This window comes from Anolis sagrei, chromosome 4, assembly GCF_037176765.1.
Source record: "Anolis sagrei isolate rAnoSag1 chromosome 4, rAnoSag1.mat, whole genome shotgun sequence".
NCBI classification, from domain to species: domain Eukaryota; kingdom Metazoa; phylum Chordata; class Lepidosauria; order Squamata; family Dactyloidae; genus Anolis; species Anolis sagrei.
The window spans coordinates 139,157,096-139,181,872 of record NC_090024.1 but is presented as its reverse complement, the minus strand read 5'-3'; the positions used below and the strand labels follow the sequence as shown (position 1 = coordinate 139,181,872).

Here is a 24,777-nt window from a genome sequence, read left to right as displayed (position 1 = left end):
TTCACTCAGTTCCTTTCTTTAGCTATCCTGTTAACCTCTGAAGCTAGCAAGGTTAATGAACTTTCTCTCACTAATGTGTTTTGATTCATTCAAGAGTGTAGGCTTCTTGCTGAGCTGAGAATACGTTGTGCAAAACCTGTTCATGAATCAGCGCATATTTATTGAAAAATAGTTCCTCACAGTAGAAAGCACTGCTTCTAATGCTAAATGGGGATTATGCTTCTTCAGTACTAGGACCAAGGATTAACAGTAAAGATGGGGTTTTGTTAGGCAGCCGTAATGCCAGTGATTGTGCATGCTATACATTACTGGATCTTTAACATTACGATGGGTTGTGTGTGTGTGTGTGTGTGTGTGTGTGTGCTTTAAAAGAAGCCTTCTGTTTTGAGGGTCTGTTTCATAATTCATTACTCTATCTTACTGAAGGGACATGAGGCAAACCAGATGGATTTCTTAATGCAAATTCCTTTATTCCCTGTTTATACCCATTTTGTGAAACTGACTCTTCCTAATTATATTATGATTCTGTGTTGGATTGTTGAATTGATGGATTATCTCAAACCCTGGTGAATGTTTAGGCGCATCTGTTTTCTTTCTCTTATTCTAACTGACTGACTATCTTTATATCTGAACTAAGAAATATAACAAATTAAATTTACTGAAATGAATCACTTTACAAATAAAATCAGGCATGCGTCACTGTTTAACATTGCCGGTTTCAGACCATGAGCTTTCCAAGCTTTGTTAAAAGATAAGAGGTATATGCGTGTACTTGTATTGGTCGCCAATAGCAGCAGGCAGAAGGCTTTGGAGATAAGCAAGCTGGCAGAAGTATAGAGGAACCATTGCTATTTACATAATCGCACCTCTGCTTCCTGGAGAGGCGTCAAGAGACGGGGATGGCCTCTATTGATCTTTGTTGAACTGGAATACTAAACAACATCAGAAAAGCTTATAAGTAAAGCTTTGATTAATGTTTTCTCTATTAAAAATGTGGAGCAGCTGTGAATTAAATTCTTTACATATCCTGCCAAAACTGTGAGACAAAATTTGTCATTTGCTTTCTAAAAGGTAGAAGTTCTATTAATTTGGATATTATCAAGAAATTTAACTGGTAAATTTAAAATAAACTAGTAATAGAGCAGTCAACAAAATATTTTAATCCCTACTGTAATCCTTTTACCACAGGTGCCTTGTTTGTGTGCGTGTGTGTTTATTATATGTGGAAGTTGTGTTTTGTGAAGAGATTAAAAAAACCACTCCAGTATTCTGACAGAACACACCTGTGTGTTTTGCACTTTGTTTGTTAATGTTCAGATGTAAAATCCCAGGGGATAATTCTCAGTGGGCTAAACTATCTAGAAAATAAGTTGCCCAGATTTTCTAGCCTCTGTGTTTGTGATGAGCCTATATTGGTTGAAAATTTACTATCCCATCCTTCAGTATAAAACCAATTTATCAGGATAATTTAGGATTCAGAATGATAGAAAAAGCTGGAGCTACTTTAAAAAGATAACTAGATGCATCATCCAGTACTCTTGGGAAGCCATTCCAAGGGCCACTGAATCCTGCATGCTTTTATTTAACATAAGTTCCTCTCATGTCCAATATAATTCATTGTTAAGCCTTTTAAATCTTAGGCTTTGGCATTGGTGTATCTAGTGATCAAGGTGATTATGTTAAATTAGTACTGTAATTTTTTGAAATACAATTTAATATATTTATGTATTTTATTTCATTCAAGCCATAAACACTTTCATAACTAGAGTCAAACATTTGTGCAATACACAATTTCTCACAGTGCCATGTTTCAGTACTTAGACCTTCTCTCTCCCCATCTAGATCCAAACCTGATACCATCTGATCCTCTCAATTCCCACATTTACAACATTGTATACTCTTGCTCTCTCCACCATCATCATCCACATGCAAGTTTACTCTAGCCAGTATTCTGTATTGTCATTCAAGCCTTATATACCATTCTTGACAATATTACAATCTGACCATCTATTTCAAATCTAAGATGCACTAACAATATGGTGCTAGGGTTAAGAAATGTGATTTTGTAGGTAAACCATTCTTTTTTCATCAAATCTCAGAGATCTGAAAATAGCAATCTGCAGGCAAAACTATTATTGAATAATTAAGTTAACACCACATTTAGGCCTCCATCAGTTAGTGACACAACCACAATACCAGCTAAAGAGTGGTTATATGAGATTAGTTTTATGTAATATCAGCCTCCCTCGTCTGGTGAGGAAAGATACTGGGGTATAATACTTGAGTCGGACTCTGGAAGACCAGAGTTCAAATCCCTGTGCAGCCATAGGAACCCAGTGAGTGACCTTAGGCATCGTACATTCTACCTACCTTGGAGTAAGACAATGGCAAACTTCCTTTGTATAAACCTTGTCAATAAAACCCCTAGGATGTGGTCTCCATAAGCTCAGGTTGACTTGAAAGTACATAACAATAACAACAACAAAGAAGAAGAAGGTTGGATTCAACTAATTGATCCTTAGCCATCTTGGCCAGTTAGATTTTCACTTTTATACTGTATTAACCATATACTGTACTTTAGCTTTTAATGAGCATGCTTTAAATTCATTTTAATGCTACTAATAATTTAATTTGTATGATGTATCCTTTCAGATTTCTCTGTTTTAATTCTTGTCAGCCAGAGCTCGAAGGAAAACGGAATATAAGTAGTAGTGGTGGTGGTTAGTAGTACTATAATATAGGAACATGATCTACTTTTATAAGTTAAATTATGTCACACCTCATCCTTTATCGTGTTTGCACTTTATATGTAAGATAAAAATTGTGTCCTAATGAAATTATATGAGTTAATACTGTGGCAAACAAGATAAGAAATACATCATATGGCACTAGGCTAAGTTATGGAAAGAATAAAGATGCTCATTTGTCTCTTCTATGCATCCTATGGGCAGTTCAGAGATCTTGGAAAAGGAAAATGACAATCTGCTAACACTTTTTATAAACAAAGCTCTTTCATTAGTAAGTGACTCAGACACTTCCTTGAATATTGTCACCTTACTTGTCAAATATATAGGATGCTCATTAAGTTCCCTCAAAGCCTAATGAATTAATAGAACTAGAAAAATACAAACCATATACTGTGTTCATAGTTAGCTTCCTTAATTAATGGACATGTTAATGTTCCACCAAAGTAAGTTAGTATTTACTTTTCAAATAATTTAAATCAAGAGTTAATAATAGATATATTTTGGTGCTGGTATGTGAATTTCAGCTTATGTGATGTTGGCATCCTGAAATCCATATCAGAAAACACATTTCAAAATGTCCAAGTTGCCATTTGTACCTCAAAAGATTAATTGAAATGGGCATATTAGATTGCCAAAAGGATTGATCTAATCGCTGCTGTGTCCAAGTGCATCTGTTCACTGTGAGGTCATTCATGTGCATGCTAATGATTTGCAAAAGAAAGACTAATGTTCAGAATAGATAGAGCGAATGCAACTTTTTTCCAGTTATAAGTGAAATAATATACATGCTCTGATTACAAATTCAAGTTTCTATGTTCTTAAGACCACGTCTTGAAAAGCACGCATCATTAGTGGATCTGGGCACATCAACAGAAAAGACAATACTGCTTTGTCTGGTAGATCTTAAATCTGTGGAAGATATTTATTGTGCTAGATGAACTGCCAGGGATTGGGAGAGATTAGCACACAGAGCCCTAAATACAGCATCTAAAAGTTTGAAACAGGTCCTGTCTCAAACTGGTAGCCAATGAAGAAATTGTTAGTGTTTAGGTAGTTTTAAAACACTCTAGCTACTTTTCAATTACAGTCAGAGAAGAAGAAAGTGAGCAAGCAAATATTCAGTAGGCAGTTCAGTAGGAGCGGCATAGCCAAAACCTGGACAAACAGATGGGTAGTCTCAATGGTCAAGAACCTATGGATTCTACAAATGTTCAAGAGATAGATATTACTTAAATCTTTGCTGTCATCCCCCCCCCCCAAAAAAAAAGATGAAAAGTCATTCAGTAGGACTCCAAGGTGGTGAAAAAACAAAACAGGAACAATTATGCAACCCTGCAAACACAATGGAGGGCATAAAAGAGGGACTGCAGGAGGACCAGGCTGAAAACACCAAGATGTCATTTTTTCCATATTCAGCTTTAGGTGGGCATCAAGTCTGTCCAATGTTCAATAAGTCTGTCCCATCACAGACTTCCAAACAAAGGCATCAATTGATTTAAACTTGAAAGCATATGTGTAGTCTGCATAAATGTGATGCTAAAAACCCAAATCAGAAATTTTGAAAATCTAAGAGAGAGAGAGAGAGTGTATAGAATGAAATGAAGAAGAGGGACCCAACATTGGTCCTTGTGGCATCCCTTCACTTACAAGAAAGGCTTTCAACACATATCTCAGAAATAAAACAGAGGAAAATACTCAAACAAAAAATGTAAGAACATGTTTTATAAATTAAAGAATATATGAGCTATTCAATTCTCATTGAAATGATGTCCTAGTAAGATGGAAAAGAATTAATATTTTTGTATCTTGACCACTGGGCAGTCTTACATAGATAAATCAGACCAACCAAAGAGTTTTATCTAACATAGATAAAACTCTTGTAAAAGAGTTTGGTTACAGTCCCATAGAAAGCTGTTTTGCATAATGCCCATTCACATGTATGAGTTGCACCAAACAAAAACTAAATGACATAATATCCTGTTTAATATATAAATGTATGAAAACTCCATAATTCCTGAATTCAGAAACAGACTATGATACTAGAATCATAGAGTTGGAAGACTATCTAGTCCAACCCCTTGCCATGCAGGAAAAGCACAATCAAGCACCCCTGACAGATTCTCATCCATCCTCTGTTTAAAAGCCCCCAAAGGAGCCTCCCCTACACTCCGAGGCAAAGATTTCTTCTGCTGAACAGCTCTTACAGTCAGAAAGTTTTTCCTAGTGTTCGGGTGGAATCCTTGAACTCATTGCTCCAAGTCCTAGTCTCCAGGGCAGCAGAAAATAAGCTTGCTCCCTCTTTCTTATGACATCCTTTCATATATTTATACATGACTATCATGTCTCCTCTCAATCTTCTCTTCTGGAGGCTAAACATACCCAGCTCTTTAAGACTCTGCTCATAGGGCATGATCTTCTGACCTCTGATTATTTTAGTGACCCTCCTCTGGACACATTCCAGCTTGTCATTATCTCTTCTAAATTGTGGTGCCCAAAATGTACACAGTATTCCAAGTGAAGTCTGCCGAAAGCAGAATAGAGGGGCACCATGACTTTCTTCTATCTAAACGCTATACTCCTTCTGGTGCTGCTGCATCATATTGTTTGCTCATATTCAACTTGTTGTCCACAAAGACTCCAAGATCTTTTTCACATGTACTGTTATCAAGCCAGGCGTCACCCATTCTTATCTTTGCATTTAATTTTTCTGCCTAAGTGTAGTATCTTACATTTCTCCTTGTTGAAATTCATTTTGCTAGTTTAGGCCCAGCTCTCTTATGTGTTAAGGTAATTTTGAATTCTGATCCTGTCCTTTGGAGTATTAGCTATCCCCCCTAATTTGGTGCCATCTGCAAACTTGATAAGCATGCCTTCTAAACCTTTATCTAAGTCATCAATAAAGATGACTAGGCCCAGGACCGGACCCTGCAACACTCCACTAATCACTTATTTCCAGGATGAAGTAGAAACATTGGTGAGCACTCTTTGGATTTGGTTGATTAACCAATTACAGATCCACCTAATAGTAGCATTGTCTAGTCCACATTTGACTAGATTATTTGCAAGAAAGTTGTGGGGGACTTATTTTCAGGTTTTGAATCTTTATGGCTTTCACAAAATTAAATAATAAATCCAAATAGTTACAGTTAGTAGGTACAAATCTTCCACAAACAGGTGGCCCCACTCTCCAACCTTTTTATAGCTCAGGTGAAATGTTGCATTTCAGTTGAAAGGATGTTTTTCCTTGATCACATTAAGGTCATGCTGATTCCCACTCTATCTCTTCAACTCCCAGCAACTGAATTGCTGCTTTTGGATTGTCTAATCCAGATAATGTCACCTTTCAATTGTAGTTCTTATCCATCTTCTGGTCTGTGGATGTGAATTTGTGCAATCACATTCATTTCTATGGCAACAGACTGATACAAACAGAATTATGACTTTTCTAAAGGGCCAAGCAGCAGCTGCTCATAAAAAGGAAGAAGTGTCTTGGGGTCATTCCAGGCAATAAAAATGCTGCAATTTTCTTAGACCTTGATTCATGCTAGTACTATGCAACCTTCAAAGAATGAAATAAAAGTTCAGTGATAAAACTAAAATGGGAACAAAATGATACAAGTGTTTAGCCCTTCAGAAAAGTGGAAGAAAATGAGCATTGTAGTAATAGATCAAGAAAAGATGGGACCTCTACAAATGTACAAATGATACGAGGGAGAAAACAACTTGAGAAATTGTATGGGAGTCCTTACTTGTTACTAGAGACCTCATAAGCATCATCTAAACAGATAGTGTGCCACATACAGCCACATTCCACTTATGAATCACAGTTTCAGAAGACCTTTTCCTAGTAGAAAAAGGGGAAGACTTTTTAGCTATCAAGTGTTTTTGGTTTTACACTGTGAGAATATAGCAATCACAGAAGAGAAATTGGACTAAACAGAAGGAAGTCTTAATAATTACGAAGTATTAATAATTGTGCATTTATTATCCACTTTAAAACCCCAATGACATAGATATACATCTGAAAGCCTCCAAGTCTCTCACAAGGGAGACTGATTTTTTTTAAATTTCAAAACTGAGTAGAGCTTAAAAATAATTTTTAAAAACTATGGCCATGATTAACATCTTCTGAAATAAATAAGAATTACACCAGATCACTGGACATTCAATTCATCTTTCATTTTCAGTCCTCACTGCATTTTCTTATATTCACAGCCTACTCTGAGAAAAAGCAAAAAAGCAGAGCTAGCTAATTGATTACCTGTCAATGACCGTTCTTCCTTTAACTTGCACAGACCTAATTTGTTAGCAACCATATGCACAAGCAAGGCTCTTTAAACCTGTTGATACCAGGATCAGAAATCCCTTCTGCATTGAAAAAGAAATCATTTAGATTCCTTTGACCCAAGATGAGCAATGTATTGCCTGCAGGTTACCACCTAAATTTGCAGTCCCTAGGAACTTCCTGTAAAAAAACAAACACAAGAAATCATGTAGAAAAGGACACTTATGTTACTGAAAGCTTCTTTGAAGCATGGCTCTCTCAGATAAATCATTTTGATTAGAACTAAGTAGCAGGCATCCTGTTGGAGACTTAGGGATGACATGGATAGGTTAGAATAGAATTGAACCTGTTAACAGTCATAAGTGAGTTGGAATGGAATGAGGCAGATGCCCGTCATCCCTGCTCACTTTTAAGATTGTTGTATCCTTGCTCACTTTTAAGATGGTTAGAATTCTATTTCTATCATGCAATGACAACCTCCTCTCAAATTAACCTTGAAAGCAGCATCTGCCGCCACCTCTACCCACCCACCCCAATACAGCCATTTCTGAGTAATTGAACAGTTGAGTGAATATGTACATATTTGGCTTGTTCCTTATAACTGCGGGCACTACAAGGACATTATACACAGAGCACTCACAAAAACCCCTGAACTCTCTGGAGATGCCTATCTAGCTACAGGAAGGTAGCTGGATACAGCCTCACTCATCTCCCTGCTCTCTTGTGACATGAAATAGCTTGTTGAGGAGGTTACATGTTAAGAAGGTATGGGTGTTTTTGGCTTGGTTTGGTTTGGTTCAGAAGAGAAGATGTAATTATGTAAAACACATAGACCTCCCAACACGAGGTCAGCTGAGCTTTTCAAGAAAGTGGAATTGGATTTCTGAACATTGGTAGTTTCATTTTTAGAGGCAGGTACCAGATCCCAGGGGGGTTTGGGCCTCCATACCTATCAAATCTGCCTACATTTGCTCTGTTCTCACAATCATAAGTTTTGGCATCTGAATCATGACACTGGAAGCATCCATCACCAATTCCAGCTTCAATCTGCCGTAGCTTAATAAAGATTTTTCCCCTAAATATCCAACTGTTCTCATAAGGATTGAGTATTACCTTTAATGGTGTCTCTCTTGGGCCCTTCCACACAGGCACAAATCCCGTGACAGGTCAGGGGTTTACCTGAGACATCCAAATGACGCCTCAGATAAAGCAGGATTAATCCAGAGTAAACTGGGATTTCCCTGTTTACTCCAAATTACTGTAGCTCCTGGAAAGATCTGGACTTTACTGAAAGTCTGGATCTTTCCAGGTCTGTACCTTTGGGGATTGACTTCCAGGACTGGGTTCTGCAATTCTCAAGGTCAATCCCCATTGTCATTCCGGTTCTTTGGGCTCCAAGAGTTCAAAGGAGCGGCATGGCACTCCCACCCTCCCTTCCCAGCCACCCCGTTTTTCCTCAAAACTTACCTGAGGGGCCTGGCTGCATGCTCAGGCCCCTCAGCAAAAGCTCCTGACACATCAAAATAAGCATGCAGCCAGGCCTCTCAGGTAAGTTGGGGGGGGGGGATTTGAAGGGTTGGGGGCTGGCTAGATGCCTCCCTGAGCCAACCTCTGGTTAACCTGGGAGGGTATGTAGCCACCACCCCAGCATGACAGGGTTTGGGGCTGGTATGAACCTGAATCCTGGGAGGAACTGGGATTAAATATCCCCATTCCTCCCAGGATTTGGCCCTGTCTGGAAAGCCCTTAGTAACTTTTCTAACAAATTTATCCCTAGATGTAATTTTGCTGGCCACCATTGTTGTAGGTTGGTTTAATATTTGTCTACAATGATGAAATATGGATGCAAGTTTGAAGTGTATTTTACTTATAAAGCTTCTGGGTGAATCGCTAAGATCTATTCCTGTTACATAAATAAAAAGTCTTCCTATAACAAGAAAGCTATGAATCAACATTTCTTTCAGAATGCCAATGTACTATTATATAATATGATTCTAAATTAATATAAATCCAGATGACCATGATCTTTACCATTGGGAAAGTCATTGTGACAAAAGCAGACAGAGGCCATGTAAAATTTGTTGTCATGCAGCTCAGCATATCCTTGGCCGTCAATACGCCTGTGCTACCCCAGAGTTTTATTGAAGCAAAAATTACTGAAGGCATTTTGGATCTGATCAAAATGCTTAAAATGTGATATAGGCTTTAGACAAGCCCATGAATAAAGAACAATACTTACCATATATATTATTATTATTATTATTATTATTATTATTATTAACTTTATTTGTACCCCGCTAGCATCTCCCGAAGGACTCGATGCGGTTTACACAGGCCGAAGCCTCAAAACAACAATACAATAGAGAGCATAACATCACAATAGCAAGCAAATCAGCAATAAACAAAATAGCATAACACCACAATAACTAAGCAAATCAAACAATAAGCAAAATAACCACAATAGCAGTACATCAAGACATTATTAAAACTGGTTCGGCCGGCGCACTGGGGTACAAGGGTTAAAAGTGCTGAAATGGCAGGAGGCACGTGGGATTAAAAGTGCAGTGTGCAGCGACAATTAGTTATGCTAAGGTGCTACTAGGACTTGGGGTGGGGATTCCTAGTCTGAGAAGGCACAACGGAACAGCCAAGTTTTTAAATTCCTTCTGAAAACGGCTAGAGTGGGGGCCTGTCTGAGATCTTTTGGGAGGGCGTTCCAAAGTCGGGGGGCCGCCACAGAAAAGGCCCTGTCCCGTGTCCCCACCAAGCGCGCTTGCGACGTGGGTGGGATCACGAGCAGGGCCTCTCCAGATGACCGAAGCGAGCGTGTGGGTTCGTAGATGGTGATGCGGTCACGCAGGTAGGGTGGTCCCAAACCGTTTAGGGCTTTGTAGGTAAGCACCTGCACCTTGAATTGGGCTCGGAAAATAAATGGCAGCCAGTGGAGCTCCTTGAACAGAGGGGTAGACCTCTCTTGATAATGAGCCCAATAATGAGTTAATTATCATATATAAGTCCAGGTTTTGGAGCCAAGATTTTGGATTTCAATATGACCTGTGGATACATTGAAGGTCATTCAGCATAGAAGGGAAAACAATGTCACCTGTGGGGGGGGGGGGGAGTGAGGGGGGACAGATGTCCCTGGCAGAGAAGTTGGTGTTTTGTTTAGATTCTCCTGGGATTGACTAAGCTCTAGCGTTTTTGCCACTCAGCCCAGAGAAAGGGATAGATTGTTTATAAGCTTTAAGATATAGTACTTACATTGACCATAGATAAGTTGACCCAGAACAGTAGCCTTTAGGATCTATTCAATATTTAATATTTCATAGAATAGTGGTTCTACAGGTAGCAAGGTACTTTCAGTCCATTGGACTTTTTGCCACATTCTTTGCAAGACTAGAAAACGAACAGCTAGCTTCGCTAACCATCTGGCTACAATATGCAACTAGTCACAATGGATGCTATAGCACAGGTAGGTTTCTGAATGCATACACCTGTTCTTTGATTCTGCACAGAAATGGGTTAATGAGTACTACTAATAAGTAGTACTCATCAACCCAATTCTGTGCAGGATCAAAGAACAGGTGTGTGCATATTCTTTGTGGGTCTTTCCTTCCTCCATTTCTTTCATACACCTTCCCCCCCCCCTTCTTCCTTTCCTTTCCTCTCCCTTCCTTCATTCTCTTCCCTTCTTTTTCTTTCTCCCCCTCCCTTCCTTCATCCCTTATTTGTTCCCTTCCTTTTTCTTCCCTTCTCTTTCTTTCCTTCCATTCCCTTCCCTTATACCTATTTCCCTTTTATCTCTCTTCATTCCTTTCTTTCCTCTTTTTTCTTTCTTCTCCCACATTTCCATCCTTCCTTCTTCCCTTCCTTCCATTCTTTTTCTTTCCTATCTTCTGCCCTTCCTCCCTTACCCTCATATACATATCACTTAGCAGCAGCCAATCTGGCTCACTCCATTTCTTTCCCAGTCATGTGACGAAGGGTCAATTCACCTAGCAACAGCCAATCCCCTTTGTTTCTTTTTCATTCCTTCAGCCCTTGGCCCAAAAGTGTTTTTTTTTTTTAAAAAAAAAATTAAAACCCTCTATTATTTTAAGTTGGATAATGAAGGGTCTGTGTTCCAGGATTGGTCCAGGTCGATCAGTCATGCAGTAGCCTTTATGGTACAAATCTACCAACATGCAGACATATGTTGACTTTTACATAGAGAGATGTAATGTAGTGCTATTCCAAGCTCAGCCAATCAGGTCAATGACTATTTATCTAACCCTGTTGAAATTCACTAAGATAATTGAAGGGTTTTTTGGACAATTGAATTTTACTTATTTGGAGCTGCTAAAATTGCTGAACATGCTCCCAGTTGATGGAATAAAGGAAGAAGTCAGTGACTGAGTTGATCCATATCAAATTTCTTTCTATGCAAGTCACTATTACAAGGAGTACCTGCCTGATGAGTTTACCTATAGTGGAAGGTATGCTTATGCGTCTCTTTGTGTTCACTGTTGAATACCTTGTCCTCTTGCATTTATGTTTGTTTGCCCAACTAATACCCATCTTTTGGCTCGGCCACACCCTTAAGATGTCTTATAATCAAATATCACAAACTATAATCAAGATTAGAGGTCTGGAGGAATTGCTTATTTGAGCAGAGCTAATGTTCTGGTTATGATATTTTCTTTAAATATGTCAGTACATGTAAAATATGTAAAATATAGACCATTTTGCATCAGCACACCTTCATCTCCCCAGTAAATAATGTTGTGGAATATGATGCATACTTGATAGACATCAAAATATATTGGATTTTCTCTGTGTGAAATAATTTGTGTGGTCTCCTTTGTCACAGGAAAATGCAACAAATGAATGTTTTGTGTAGGGAATTATTCCTATTCCAATTTTTGTCTCAATTTTTTTCTACCTCTTCTTTTTTGACCAGCTGTGGGGGAAGTAAGATGTGTTGGAAAAGCAATTTACCACCTACATCTCACTCAGTAATGGTGCTAATGTGCATTAGTTCCATTTCCAAATTATAGGCACTGGAAATATCGTTCCTGTTAACTCGCACAACTTGCAGTTTCCCCCCTATTAATAACTCTGTGTAAGTAATGTGTACAAGGCTGTCATTAGAGCAGCAGGTGCGCTATTCCCATATTTACATAATTTTGTGTTCTTTCCCTTTAGATTAAAATATGTAAAGATCTCATTACAGTAATTGAGAAAGGTAAGAGGTTGCTCACATGGCATCATGCTCAATTTACTAACCAAATTCCTTCTGTTGCTTGCATAAAGTTGAAACAGCCATCATTTAATCTGGGTTGGTCTCCTGCTTTTCCACTGGGTGCTATTTTAGACATAAGGGAATCTTGCTATGCCCATCCTGCTAAGCAGCAGCAATAAGAAGCTCGCTACTGGTTCTCTCTGCCCCTGCATGTCTAAACTTTACTGGAAAGCACCCCCCCCCCCCTTCTTCTGCTCCTGTTTGCTTCAGGCGGAATCTGACACCAACACCTGCCATGGGGGGAAATGTCTTTGTTGCTTTGCACTTTTGTTTGAATTGCTGCAGGGGAGCCAATGGGAGTTAAGTCCATTTACTTTTTTTGTTGCCTAAGCACCATGGAATAGGATCTTGAGATGGTGCCGATAAGGAGTGGCACGTGCTGTGCTGGCCCTTTGAGTTAGCTCAGCTTAATAAGGGGCTCCTTTTCTGGGAAGGGCAGATTGCTAAGCTTGGGCCTATGAATGGAACAGCTGGGGGAGGAAAAAAGAAACAAAGGAGGAAAAACACAAGGCTGCCCTGAACCTGGCAATTGGGGGTGCCGTTTCGGAGCTGGAAAGCAGGCTGGCCACACGCCAGGTGTGACCTTTGCAGTCTGCTTGGTTCTGCTTGTTTGGGTAATTTCCAGTGCAATGTTGAAAAGGAAGGAAGCTGCTGGGCAGCAGTGCATTGCTGCCTGGATGGACTCGTTGGTGGCTGAGTTGCTGAGGCAGTGGATTAACTCTTACAAAACCAGTCCACAGAATGATAGAATGGGAGAGGCCCAAAAAGTAACCTGTCAAACAACTAAGGCGGGTAGATAGTTCGTCATCATCCCCATCCCTTGTTAGCTGTGTTACTACTTTAGATTATCTTCTAGTAAAGTATACAGTCAACCGATATTTCTAAGGAGAAGAGAACATTTGCTATTGCAAAGTAAGGCACGTTTACACATTCTTTTTTACTTACTTTAAAACTCTAATCTTAAAATTAATAGAAATAATGCAACTGAGAGTACAGATTCTTCTTATGAACTAGTTTGAGATTGGTGGATTACTTTTATTATTTGCAAAGAATGGACTGCTTTGTGAAAACAATCCTATCAATATATTTTGGGATGTTTTATGTTAATTCGGAATCAGTCATAAATGTATCCTCTGCTTTGTACTGAACATATACTGTAACATTGAACTGAATACATTATTTATTTTGTGGTTTTCTATTGCGTTTTACTGGAGTAAAATGGCATATCAGGAAAGTCCCATATTCTGTAATGAGCAAGTCAGACTCGTGCCAAGTGTTTACCATCCCCCCTCTCTCTATACACACACACACAATCTTCGTGTGTTTCACCTTTTCCAAATATTTGCTAATTCTGAAGCAGTTGTTTCTTTTTACTCCATAAACATAATAATAAGAATAACAACAACAACTTTATTTATAACCCACCCTATCTCCCCGGGGGGACTCAGGGCAGTTTCCAACAAAAAGTAGCAAACATTCAATGCCATAAAAAACAATAGAAACAAAACAAAACAAAGCAGTAAACAAACACATCAACACACAACTTATTGTAACCATCCAAAAAGGTAAGTAATTAAATAAATTTTAAACATAAGCTTTCTTTGTCTTCCATCAATCAGGTTCAAAGGGAGGTATAAAACTAGTGGCATAGCTAACATGGCAGAAGAAGGTTTTCACTGAAGGAATTGCATCTTTGAAATTCTTATGGAATGTTGTATGAATGATCACAGAAGGACAATGACTGTGGTTGCCCTTTTTTGCATGTGCTTGCCTATCTTCTCTGTCCATCTTTCCATATACATGAGATGTTCTTGTTAGATGCTTGCTTAGTGTGGTTTTTTTCGACCTTGCTCATTTTGGGGGAAAGTATATTTTCTTTGGCATTTTCCAGAACTATCAGTCCTACATGTGTTTTTCACAATACACGATAATTAACTTACTGTAAACCTTCCCCTCTACTACAAATTAATTGTAGTATAAATATTGGTAGGTTAAAAAGCAAGGAGTTAATCTCCCCACTTTCAATAAGCTCCCAGGAGAGAAGTTAACTGAGCTCTTTTTAATTAAATATTAAAATTACCTAAGCTGCTCCATGTTCAGAACCTTTAACTTGCTCTGAATATGAACTGCTTCTTAAAAGCAGTAGCAGTTCAGTAGTGATGCAACATTGCTTCTCAGATTTATCAGTCTTCCTTTCACAGGTGCATACTTAGTAACCTCTGTAAGGAGGAAATGCCTATAGTTGATATAAATGTGATGACACATTCGATATTTTGTTTAAATACAAAAAATAGAACACATTTGTGTGATGTATTTGCTGCACTAGAGGCCAATCAGATCGAATGAACATTGAGATGAGACTCTTGTTCTTTGAAGTTGAGATAATCTGAGATGTGATGAGATCTTTGGATACAGTTAGATCTGCATCACTTCCTCCTCAACAAAGATTACAAAATGGTGAAGGTCTAACATTGAAGTAAGCAAAAGCTTTCAATGAAAGTAAATGGATTTGTAATAGAAGCATAAACTTACTTTGTACTTTGTATTGCAAATGTATGTGACAGTCTAATCTAATGGTTCTCAACCTGTGGGTCCCCAGGTGTTTTGGCCTACAACTCCCAGAAATACCAGCCAGTTTACTAGCTGTTAGGATTTCTGGGAGTTGACGACAAACATCTGGGGACCCACAGGTTGAGAACAACTGGTCTGTTCACTTATTTAGAGGGGGCGGGGGGGAGGACACTTCCAGTAGCAGCAAGTATCGAGTTAGTGCTGTTGAATGTTTTGCCCGACCATGTCCTGTTAGAATGAAAAACATTAGCTCTTCCTGGAACATTTCTGGAGATATGACCTGGAATGGGCAGCATGATGTCCTCCTGAAAGAGTCAGTCCACATGTCCAGTAATCAAGGAATTACAGAACAACAAAAACATTTAGGAAGATGCCTATACAACATAAAATACAATACATTAAGTCAAATGGCGACATAAATGAAAAATGTGTAAACTAGGGATGCAATTTGTGGGCCAGTTGGGTGACAAATATGTGGAAATTGGTGTGAGGAAAAAGAGCCCTTTAGCAATCAGTACGGATAAGGCTGTCAGGATAGGAGCAGGCCATCTTGAATACAAAAGTGCTATCCTAGTGATTGCTATGTAGTCATTTGGTTCATAGTCTTCACCAAGACGTCAAAGCATGGGTTGATTTGTGTGATGTTTGCTTGCATTGTTTTGCACAATTAATTGCTGCTAATGTACTTGTATCCTAGTTGGAACACCATAATAACAGACCCATTTTCCCAGTAATTTTCTATTAGGTCATCCCACACTCCCACCTGATGAACTGGCACAACAACAAAAGTCGATGGTATATGTTTTCACACAAACAAATCATTCCATTAATAGCATTCTGATAAAACAAACAGTCACGTATATATAGTTCCCAGTACAGGCATGACTTTATTCATAGTAGTTTAAAAAAACAAAACTCAGTGGTAAGATGGTTTTTATACACCAACAGCATCCACCAGAGTTGTATTCTATTGATGAAATGCCTTTCCCAGAAAAAAAAATTGTATGCAGAACTTTATATTATGAAAATATACTATATGATAGTGTTTCAAAAGATGTGCAACTGGGCTTGAAAGCTCTTAACTACAAGATTGCTGATGAAATGGTATTTGCATTTGCAGGAGTCTTCTGAGACACAGCAGCAACACCTGAGCTTGATTGCAGCATGCATTTTCTGTTCCTTGGAGCATTGGATATAATTGTGCCTGAGAACTAACTATGAAAATTGCATGCTCACTTTCCTGCATGTACACATACATACACTCTCTAAATCTTAGGCTTGTGACTCTTTAGTGAGAAGAAATGAAGACTAGGCTGCAGTCCTAAACAAGCATTAGTTTCAGCCTCACTGAACATAGTAGGGGTTACTCCTGAGTAAGGTGTAGGGCTGTACCACAGATTTTGAATGCATATCTTAGTAAGTGCCTTTGAAGGCTGCCTGACTGAGAAGTAATTTGGTATCCTGTAAATAAACATCTGTTTAGGTAATCAGTGTGCTACATGAAATTCTGCAACAAATTTTTGAGGCTTAAACGTGAATAGAGGGGATTTTGGGGGAAAATGTATATAGAGTACATGATACAACTGTCATTTTAAACCATTCAGAGGATTGAGATCAGTTTTCAGCCATATCATGCAAGGTGATGACTTGCACTCAAGATTGCAAGCTGTTTCTCACCTTTGTCTCTCAACTTGGATTTCTCTACACAACCGAGTGATCCATTTGTATCATCATCCTGCATTCTCTGCAAATTAGCTTGGCATAATATTTGGTATTGCTGCACTATCTGGACTTGGGTGGAGTTTTTTTTTATGATGCAGCAGTATGTTAAAACAGCATAAGTGGTATGTTTGTTCTGTGTGCCAAAGTCACATAAACAGATGGCCACTTAAACCAGTAGGAAGCCCCTCACTATATCTGTCTGCAACCAGATGCAGACAAGGCAATTTATAGAGAAGCTCTCCTTCCCACTTTATCTCAACTGATTGAAAATAAGCTAAACCAAAGAGGGAAAAATGATGCAGATTGCAGTGAAGTCCTTATGGAAAGGATCCAGTCCAACATCACACCCAAATTCTGGGATTTATTTGGATCTTCAATCCAAGAACAATACTGATTTCAATTTGCATGTATTAAACTAGTTCTTAACACCCTTTTAAAGAATTAAAGACCTCACAAGGCAGTGTGTGTGTAACTCAATAACCACCGCCCCCCAATAACAATGCTATATTTCAAATGACTCAGAGAGAACTGCAGCAACCTATCAACCCAACCCCTTTCCAAAGGCCAGAGCTATGGGACTTGGCCAACTATGTTATGGAAAGGAGTCACAATTAGCCAAGCTTTGAATTCCACTTTCTGTGAGGTTGCGGCTATTTTGCTAAACTGGCTACACATATGCCACTAGAACCCACAGTTGCCATCAGCAATATCTGGGGAGGATGATTCTAGTCTAGAAATAGTTCACAATGTTTGCCCAGCATTTGATGATTTCAGTATCTCAGTGATCCATAACAAGGAGAACTTTCATATCCTCATCTCCAGTACAATCATTTTCTGTGTTGTCACACTGAAATCCAACCAGATATGAAATGACACATTACATGTAAATGTGAATCATAATCCTGTTGTCTTGCTAAAAATATTATTTTGTATGATTTTTTAAAAAAGCATGCAGGCATGCAGCTGTACTCTGAAGAATGCACCTGGAAGACTATATATATTCTGTTTCTGAATGTCTTGTTTCAATTTAATAATATGCTTGGTATTTTGGAAATACTAATCCCCCTGCCCCACACCTGCATACAAACAACACAGATATCAGCTTTCTATTGGTTACGTTCAGTACATACTACCACTAACCTGACCTGTCTTTCTTACTCACCTCTGGACCTACAAATGAAAATGAATATGGTGGCAGTAAACAGAAGTATTTTTCTTCTAAACACAATGTCAGGATAATCTTAAGACATACCGTGGGCCCACTATACCTGCAGTTCCAGGACCCATCGCAGATTTGGGGGGGGGGGGGGGGAACCATGGACAAACACGCAGCAGTGTGAATGTTCACACTTCAGTGTGTCCACATGCCATTGACTAATGTAGGTCAGAACAATCCTACAGATATGGAGGGACCACTATAGTATATTCAGACAGAATTATTGTGCCAAAAGAGAAACTGGAAAGAGGGTTGCAGAGATGATCTTTAAGGCCATGGGTGGGGAACTAAATGCCAAGGGCCATTTGGATATGTATATTATTTGTGGGCCATACCGTTCTTCCTTTATTTAAAATAATTGTACAATTATATAGTATTATGAATTATACAGTTATATATTATATTTAATATCAAATAAAAGTTCCAACACAGGCAGCTGCCTCTGTGCATACAGTTACAGCTTCAGCAAAGATGGCAAAAACCAGAGATGAAGAAGCAGAACATGTCCACACAAAGAGAGCAACCTGGAATTGACTTGGGTCTGAATAGTAAGGGGCACGTGGTCCACAGAAGAGTCAGCATTGCAGCTCAGAGGAGCAACCGGGTTAAATGGGCATCCTGAGGCAGACATCTTTCCTCATGCCGAGCCAGACCAAATGATGTCATGGGCCGTATATGGCCCATGGGCTGGACGTTTTCCACCCCAGTATTATGACCTGCTGGGAAATTCATGCCAAAATTACCACAGGCCAAAACTGCCCAGATTGTAGAGTAAATGCCTGAGATGCAAAGGCATATTAATTAGAACTCTTATTATCCACTGGGACAGAGAAGGAGAGGGTGTAAGGGGGGAGCGTAGTTCAAAAAGAGCAACATGTCTCTCACCTCTTGCAGTACTGCCAATTCAACAGTTCACATCCCTGTGCCAATTCTGCAACTACAACAGACGAGGCAAAAAGGATTCATGCAAATCGTGACTATGGATCCTATGGAGCAACACAGCAGTCCTCCTGATCCAGCCTTGAAATGAGTAGAAAGAGGGCCAGAGGAGGGATGCCAGGGCTTATAAAACTCTGGGCCTGCTCTCCCCCTGTGACCTACCTCAACAGGAACACACACCAGGCAGTTCAACCTTGTTCTCTACCCAGACACTCATCAAATGTGCTCCCTTACCTACAGCAGCCACATCCTGATGGTATTGGGTACTTTGATTGCTGTTCTAAACCTGCATCATGGATTTGAAACATGTTTGTATCGTCAACTTCTGAGGTTTTTTTCTTCGTCTGAGATCCAGTTTTTGTAAGGATTGTTAAAAGCACCAGATCTAAGTCAGCAGCTGGTTACTATTTGAGGGGGAGATGAAGGGCCAGACAAAATAGTCTTGAGGGCCACATGCAGCCCTAGGGTTGGAATTCCCTACCCAGATTGCTTTCCAGGTGATGTTAGACTGCAACTCAGCATTCTTACGATTATGATAGCCTAGGGCTGATTGGAGTTGTAGCCCAGCACTGTCCCCATCCCATTATAAGACAAGCCAGTCACTTACAAGTCTTCTGTGCTTCTGCTTATACCCCTTAGACTTGCCTAAAGATGTGGGATCTCATATTGCTTTATACTGACAATCATATGGAGTTATGTGTTTGATTAGTTTAAATCCATTTTGTTCTAATATGATCTTTATTTTTAGGCAGTCTTACTACAAGCCTGAGTGCTGATCTAACTGCCCCTGCAGGAGCAGAGTCGGTGGAGCAGATGCCAGCAACACTAGCAGGTGCCACAAAAAACAAGCTCTCTGGAAAGTTGCGCCGATCTGCCAGTGCTCTCAGCAAATCTTCAAGCTAAAGCAGATTAAAAACTGAAGACAATGTAAAGAACCATATCCTTTCAAATCTTCCCTTACATTTCATCAGTTACTACAAATGTGGAACCGATCACTTTTGAGGACTGCAAAAAGAATATGTTTCCTATAAAATCAAAACTGAATCAGTTTCAGATTTAAAATATTCAAGTTGATCACTTGGATTATGCAAAAGCCTTTCATTTTACTATTATTTGCTGCTCTAGCAACAAGTCGTGAGTTGATTTTTCAAGCTGACTATTTAACTGTGGTAAATTTTCTTGTTTCATTGTAGCTGCAATCGCACATTACTGGAAGAAGATGCAGAGCAATAATCAAAACAGAGCTAATTTCTTGAGTGTGGCATTCATAACTTCATTATAACTTATAACTTCATATAGTAGATGGGTGCTTCTTTCATAATTGAGGGCCTGAATTTGGCCAAAGTGAAGCACTTTAGAGTTTTAGTGATGCCAGTGAGGAGAGGAGCACATTACTAATTCTCTCCTATTGAGATCAATTGAACTTTAAAGTGTTTCACTTTGGCTAGATTGTTCCCAGACTTAAATATGGATGGAGGAATGATTATGCTTTTCAGTATCTCCACTAATAATCTGTTTCCATTATTTATTCACAAATATCTTTCTTATGCTCCTAAACAAGAATGCTTAATAACTCTTTTGAGCCACTTACATAGGAATCGCTTTGTTAGCTGAATAAAGCAGCAAAAATGAGATTTCAGGTGCTTAGTTAAAATATTATTTTGTACACAAGACACACATGTACTATACCATTTCAGTCTTACTCAGAGTTCCTATTTCACAATGTCCTTGGTTGGTAAAATTGGACCAAAATAATGTATCCTTATTGAATGACTAGCCATAGAATGGTTACTTAGTTGACTATATGAAAAAGTGGTTCAATGTAATGTTTATCACAATAAATGGAAATCACCTACACATAAATATATAAATATAGTGGTGGTTCACACACAGCTGTAGGGCAGAAGCTATATTTAGTATCGTGCAATTTTGCTCTCCCCCTCCAACTCCCCCCCCCCCCCGCCACAAATAAACCATAAACCAATTCCTTCAGTGTGATCCAAGAAAGCACTTATACTCTTAGGTGAGGGGCTGTCTTAATTGTTTCTTTATTTGTTTATGGTATGGTGAAGTAGAGCACATAAGCCGGCAACATGTGAATTACATACTAATGTAAACTACATGCTAATGTGAATCTGTTTTATTTGCAAAGTGGGTGAGCAGTCTGAAACTACGTGGCTTCAGTTAGTCCCCACTATTCCTTCCCACCCCATTGTTGTCCAGACAACAAGAAACGTGAGATTGACCCCCCCCCCCTCTGATTCCATAATTACAAGCATTATTGCAGTGTCACTCTATCTCTGCAGCAACACATTAAAAAGTCCTTGTTTAGCTTAGTTCTTGCATGTTCAGCTCAGGTTAGATGTTGCTATGCATAGCTAGATGTCAATTGCTTAGGCCTAGCTAAAGCAGACCCACTGAATCAGTGAGATGTTGGTAAATTAGCACTTGCATAAGTTCCATTGATGTAATGGGTCCACTCAAGTTGGAACTAGCAACTATTTAGATTTAATTATATGACCATAAATTTAATTCACTGTACTCACTTCATTGCAGAGAGTACTCCTATTTAATATAGCTAATAGTTCATCCCTTTTTCCTTTTATTGCTATGGAGGAAAAATCTAGAAATCACTATCACTCAATCTACACAGGTCAATGTAACAGATTTTAAGCACATAACACTTTCAAGTAAATGCATCCTTGAATATTTAAGGAACTGGGTTGCTGTGAGTTTTCTGGGCTGTATGGCCATGCCCCAGAAGTATTCTCTCCTCTGAGGATGCCTGCCATAGATGTGGGTGAAACATCAGGAGAGAATGCTTCTGGGACATGGCAATACAGCCTGGAAAACTCACAGCAACCTTGTATTTTTGGCTATGAAAGCTTTCAACAACACATTTAAAGAACTGTCATGTTACTGTTCTGATGGAAGGCTGGATCCAGAATCAGAATAGGCCAAACTAGGAAATAAGCCGCACATTACTAATTTAGTTCCATTGTTTTCAGCAAGACTTCTCTAAGCATAACTAAGTCTGGCTCTAATGCATATGCTGTTATTTAAATATTCTGCATAACCAAAATCACTTGGTGATGAAGGATTTAGGGAAAACACTGCATTTTAAAACATCACCAAAGGTAGTTAATTAAACTGAAACCATTTTTTCAAGCCTGTGATGCACATTGGACTTTGCAATAAAGTCAACACCATTTAGGAACAACATTGTTCAGAACAGATGGCATGGGTGTGTTGAAGCCCTGTTCAAAAACCACAGCTGTGGTGCCACTTGTAACTAGAACAGTTTTGCCCAGACCCAAATTCATATTGTTACTACTGGGTGCAATTAAGGTGTTGTCATTATTTAGTTGAAAAGTCAACTGCTTCTGGATGACTGTGATGAAGATTTTGTGCTCTTCTCTGCACTTCTAATTACTTTAGAACTTTGGGATATGTTAAGTGGGTTGTGAGATTAATTTACCTGGGAAATGAAGGAGGATGGTTTGCATCCTGTTCCTTTGACTTTTCTTCAATCTCTTAAATTGACAATGTTTTTGTACCTGATGTAGAATGTCTTGATTTGTTTTGCAGCCAAATCCAGTTTTTAACTGTAATCTGTATTGTTTCAATGTATATCTTTATCTGAAGAGATTGTTTTCTATACAAATCAAACGGTATGCCCAAGTGGTAGTAATTTTGGATTTGTTTTTAACTTAAATTCTGTGAATATATGGATACAGTGTCTAAATATTTTCATGACTGCTATTATTTATTCTTAGTAAACACTGTTTGAAAGCTGTTTATGGCATTATTTGCTAATTCCTAATACATGAAGTGAATACTTATTTTTAAACCACATGAAACTAGAATGAAGTATCTATTTGAAGACCAAGAAATATACAATTTAAGGCACATTCTGAAAAGTAGGTAAACTTATTTTGCTATTGTGAAATGTTTATTCTTTCACCAAAATGAGAGGAAGCATTGTTATAATACTTCAGACTGTCATTGATCCCCTGATTTGCTTACTGCTGCTTTCTAATCATACGCTTATACAATGAATTGGGAAAGTAAGCAATTATATGTATGTGTAAAATAACTTGCAGGAGTCTGGCTGAGTTAATGATGAATAAAGTCTGTCATTTATGCAAAATAGCTCAAAAGTAAATTATCTTGTAATGATTTCTTTGTTGAGTAGCACTAAGAATTACAAGAACCCTGAGAAATACCATGAGCTAATAGTCAATGCACTGAAGCTGAAATACTCTATCATGCAGGCAGAGCAAGTTCTTCCTGACCCACCCACCCCCCACCCCCGTCCCCTCTAGCAGTAGTCAAGGCCAGTGGGGACCCCTCCTACTAATTGTTGGTTCTGGTTGGGAAACAGAGGTGAAAGGCTATTACATCAATGGAGAAGGGTCGAGCTTAGTACAGCGGGTTAAACTACCAGCTGCAGAAAATCTTGCTGATCAAAAGATTGGCAGTTCAAACCTGAGTTGGGGTGAGCTCCCACCGTCACCCCATCTTCTGCTTACCTAGCAGTTCAAAAACATCAATGTGAGTAGATAAATAGGTACCACTCTGGCAGGGAGGTAATAATAATAATAATAATAATAATAATAATAATAATAATAATAATAATATAAAACTTTATTTGTACCCCGCTACCATCTCCCCAAGGGACTCGGTGCGGCTTACATGAGGCCAAGCCCACAATACGTCAATAAATAAAACATCAATAAAAGAATCAATACAATACAATTCATATAAATCACATAAACAAAAAAATAGGCAATAAACAATCAACAGTGACATACAAGCATTTAAAACCAATGGCTGGGCCAAATGTAATAGATTAACATTTAAAAATAATGCTGACGTGAACAAGATAGGATATAACTGGGATAGGATTTTTCAGAGAGAATTGAGGGAATGCAGTCAGTCCTAAATCAGTGGTAAAGTGCATTTTGAGAGCATATTGCTGAGAGCTTTCCTTATTCTGGGAAGGCACACTGGAACAACCACGTTATCAGGCTCCTCCTAAAGAATGCCAGAGTTGGGGCATGTCTGATGTCCCTGGGAAGTGAGTTCCAGAGTCAGGGGGCCACCACCAAGAAGGCCCTCTCCCTCGTCCCCACCAATCAAGCCTGTGAAGGAGATGGGAGCGTGAGCAGGACCTCTCCAGATGATCGAAGATATTGTGTGGGTTCGTACACAGAAATGCGGTCACACAGATAGGCGGGATCCAAACCGTTCAGGGCTTTGTAGGTAAGAACCTGCACCTTGAATTGGGACCGGCACTCATGTGGACATGCCGGCCATTTGACCAGGAGGGCATCAAAGCTCCTCGGCATGGAAGATGGAGCGGCAGCACCTCCCTGTGGCTGGAGTCAAGCACAGCCTCCAGATGCCAGAGATGGGGGAAAGATGACAAAGCCTTTACTACTGTTTATGTACTGTCTATCTTTGTTCATTGTATAACGTCATTGAACATTTGCCATATGTGCCTTCTGTAATCTGCCCCGCATCACCTTGGGGAGATAGAGTGAAATGTTAAAAAAGTATCTTATTACAAGGGTTGAATGAAAAGTAATGCCTCCACCTTTGTTACTTGGGTTTGGATGGGAATATTTTAATAAATCAAACGCAGAAATAATCCTTAGAATGTGCTCTTTAACTACCACTGTTCACAATCTGTCAACTTTTTGCTTGTGAAACTTGGTAGTTGCTGTCACAGGATGTCCAACTCTTTGTTTGTCATGCAAGTCAGATGTTCCCACCTCAACATCTTTAAACTTACTCACGCAATGATGCACAGTACTCACATCAACACAATCACCATAAAGAGCTGGCATTCTCTGATGAATCTCCTTTGGGGTGACACCTTCTGCTGTCAAGAATTCAGTGACTGCACGTTGCTTAAGTCGCATTGACCGACCATCTGCGCAGGATTCCATACTGTGCACTTTAAAAACACAACCGTTCAATGGTAAGGCTTCCTGCCAAAATAGAACTGTAG

General features: G+C 39.1%; 1 protein-coding gene across 4 annotated transcripts in view; it reads left to right on the top strand.

Annotated features, from left to right (window-relative positions):
• The window catches only part of RALGAPA2 (Ral GTPase activating protein catalytic subunit alpha 2), a 158,284-nt gene extending 135,358 nt beyond the window's left edge, over positions 1 to 22,926 (top strand). For 3 of the 4 annotated variants that reach the window (XM_060774081.2, XM_060774080.2, XM_060774083.2), the window contains one exon: positions 19,510 to 22,926. In XM_060774081.2, the coding sequence (XP_060630064.2) occupies positions 19,510 to 19,664 (155 nt within the window). In that variant the 3' untranslated portion in view covers positions 19,665 to 22,926. Of the gene's footprint in view, positions 1 to 12,216; positions 12,257 to 19,509 lie in introns of all 4 variants that reach the window. The other variant, XM_060774082.2, reaches the window with a different exon arrangement.
• Positions 22,927 to 24,777: the final 1,851 nt, after the last annotated feature.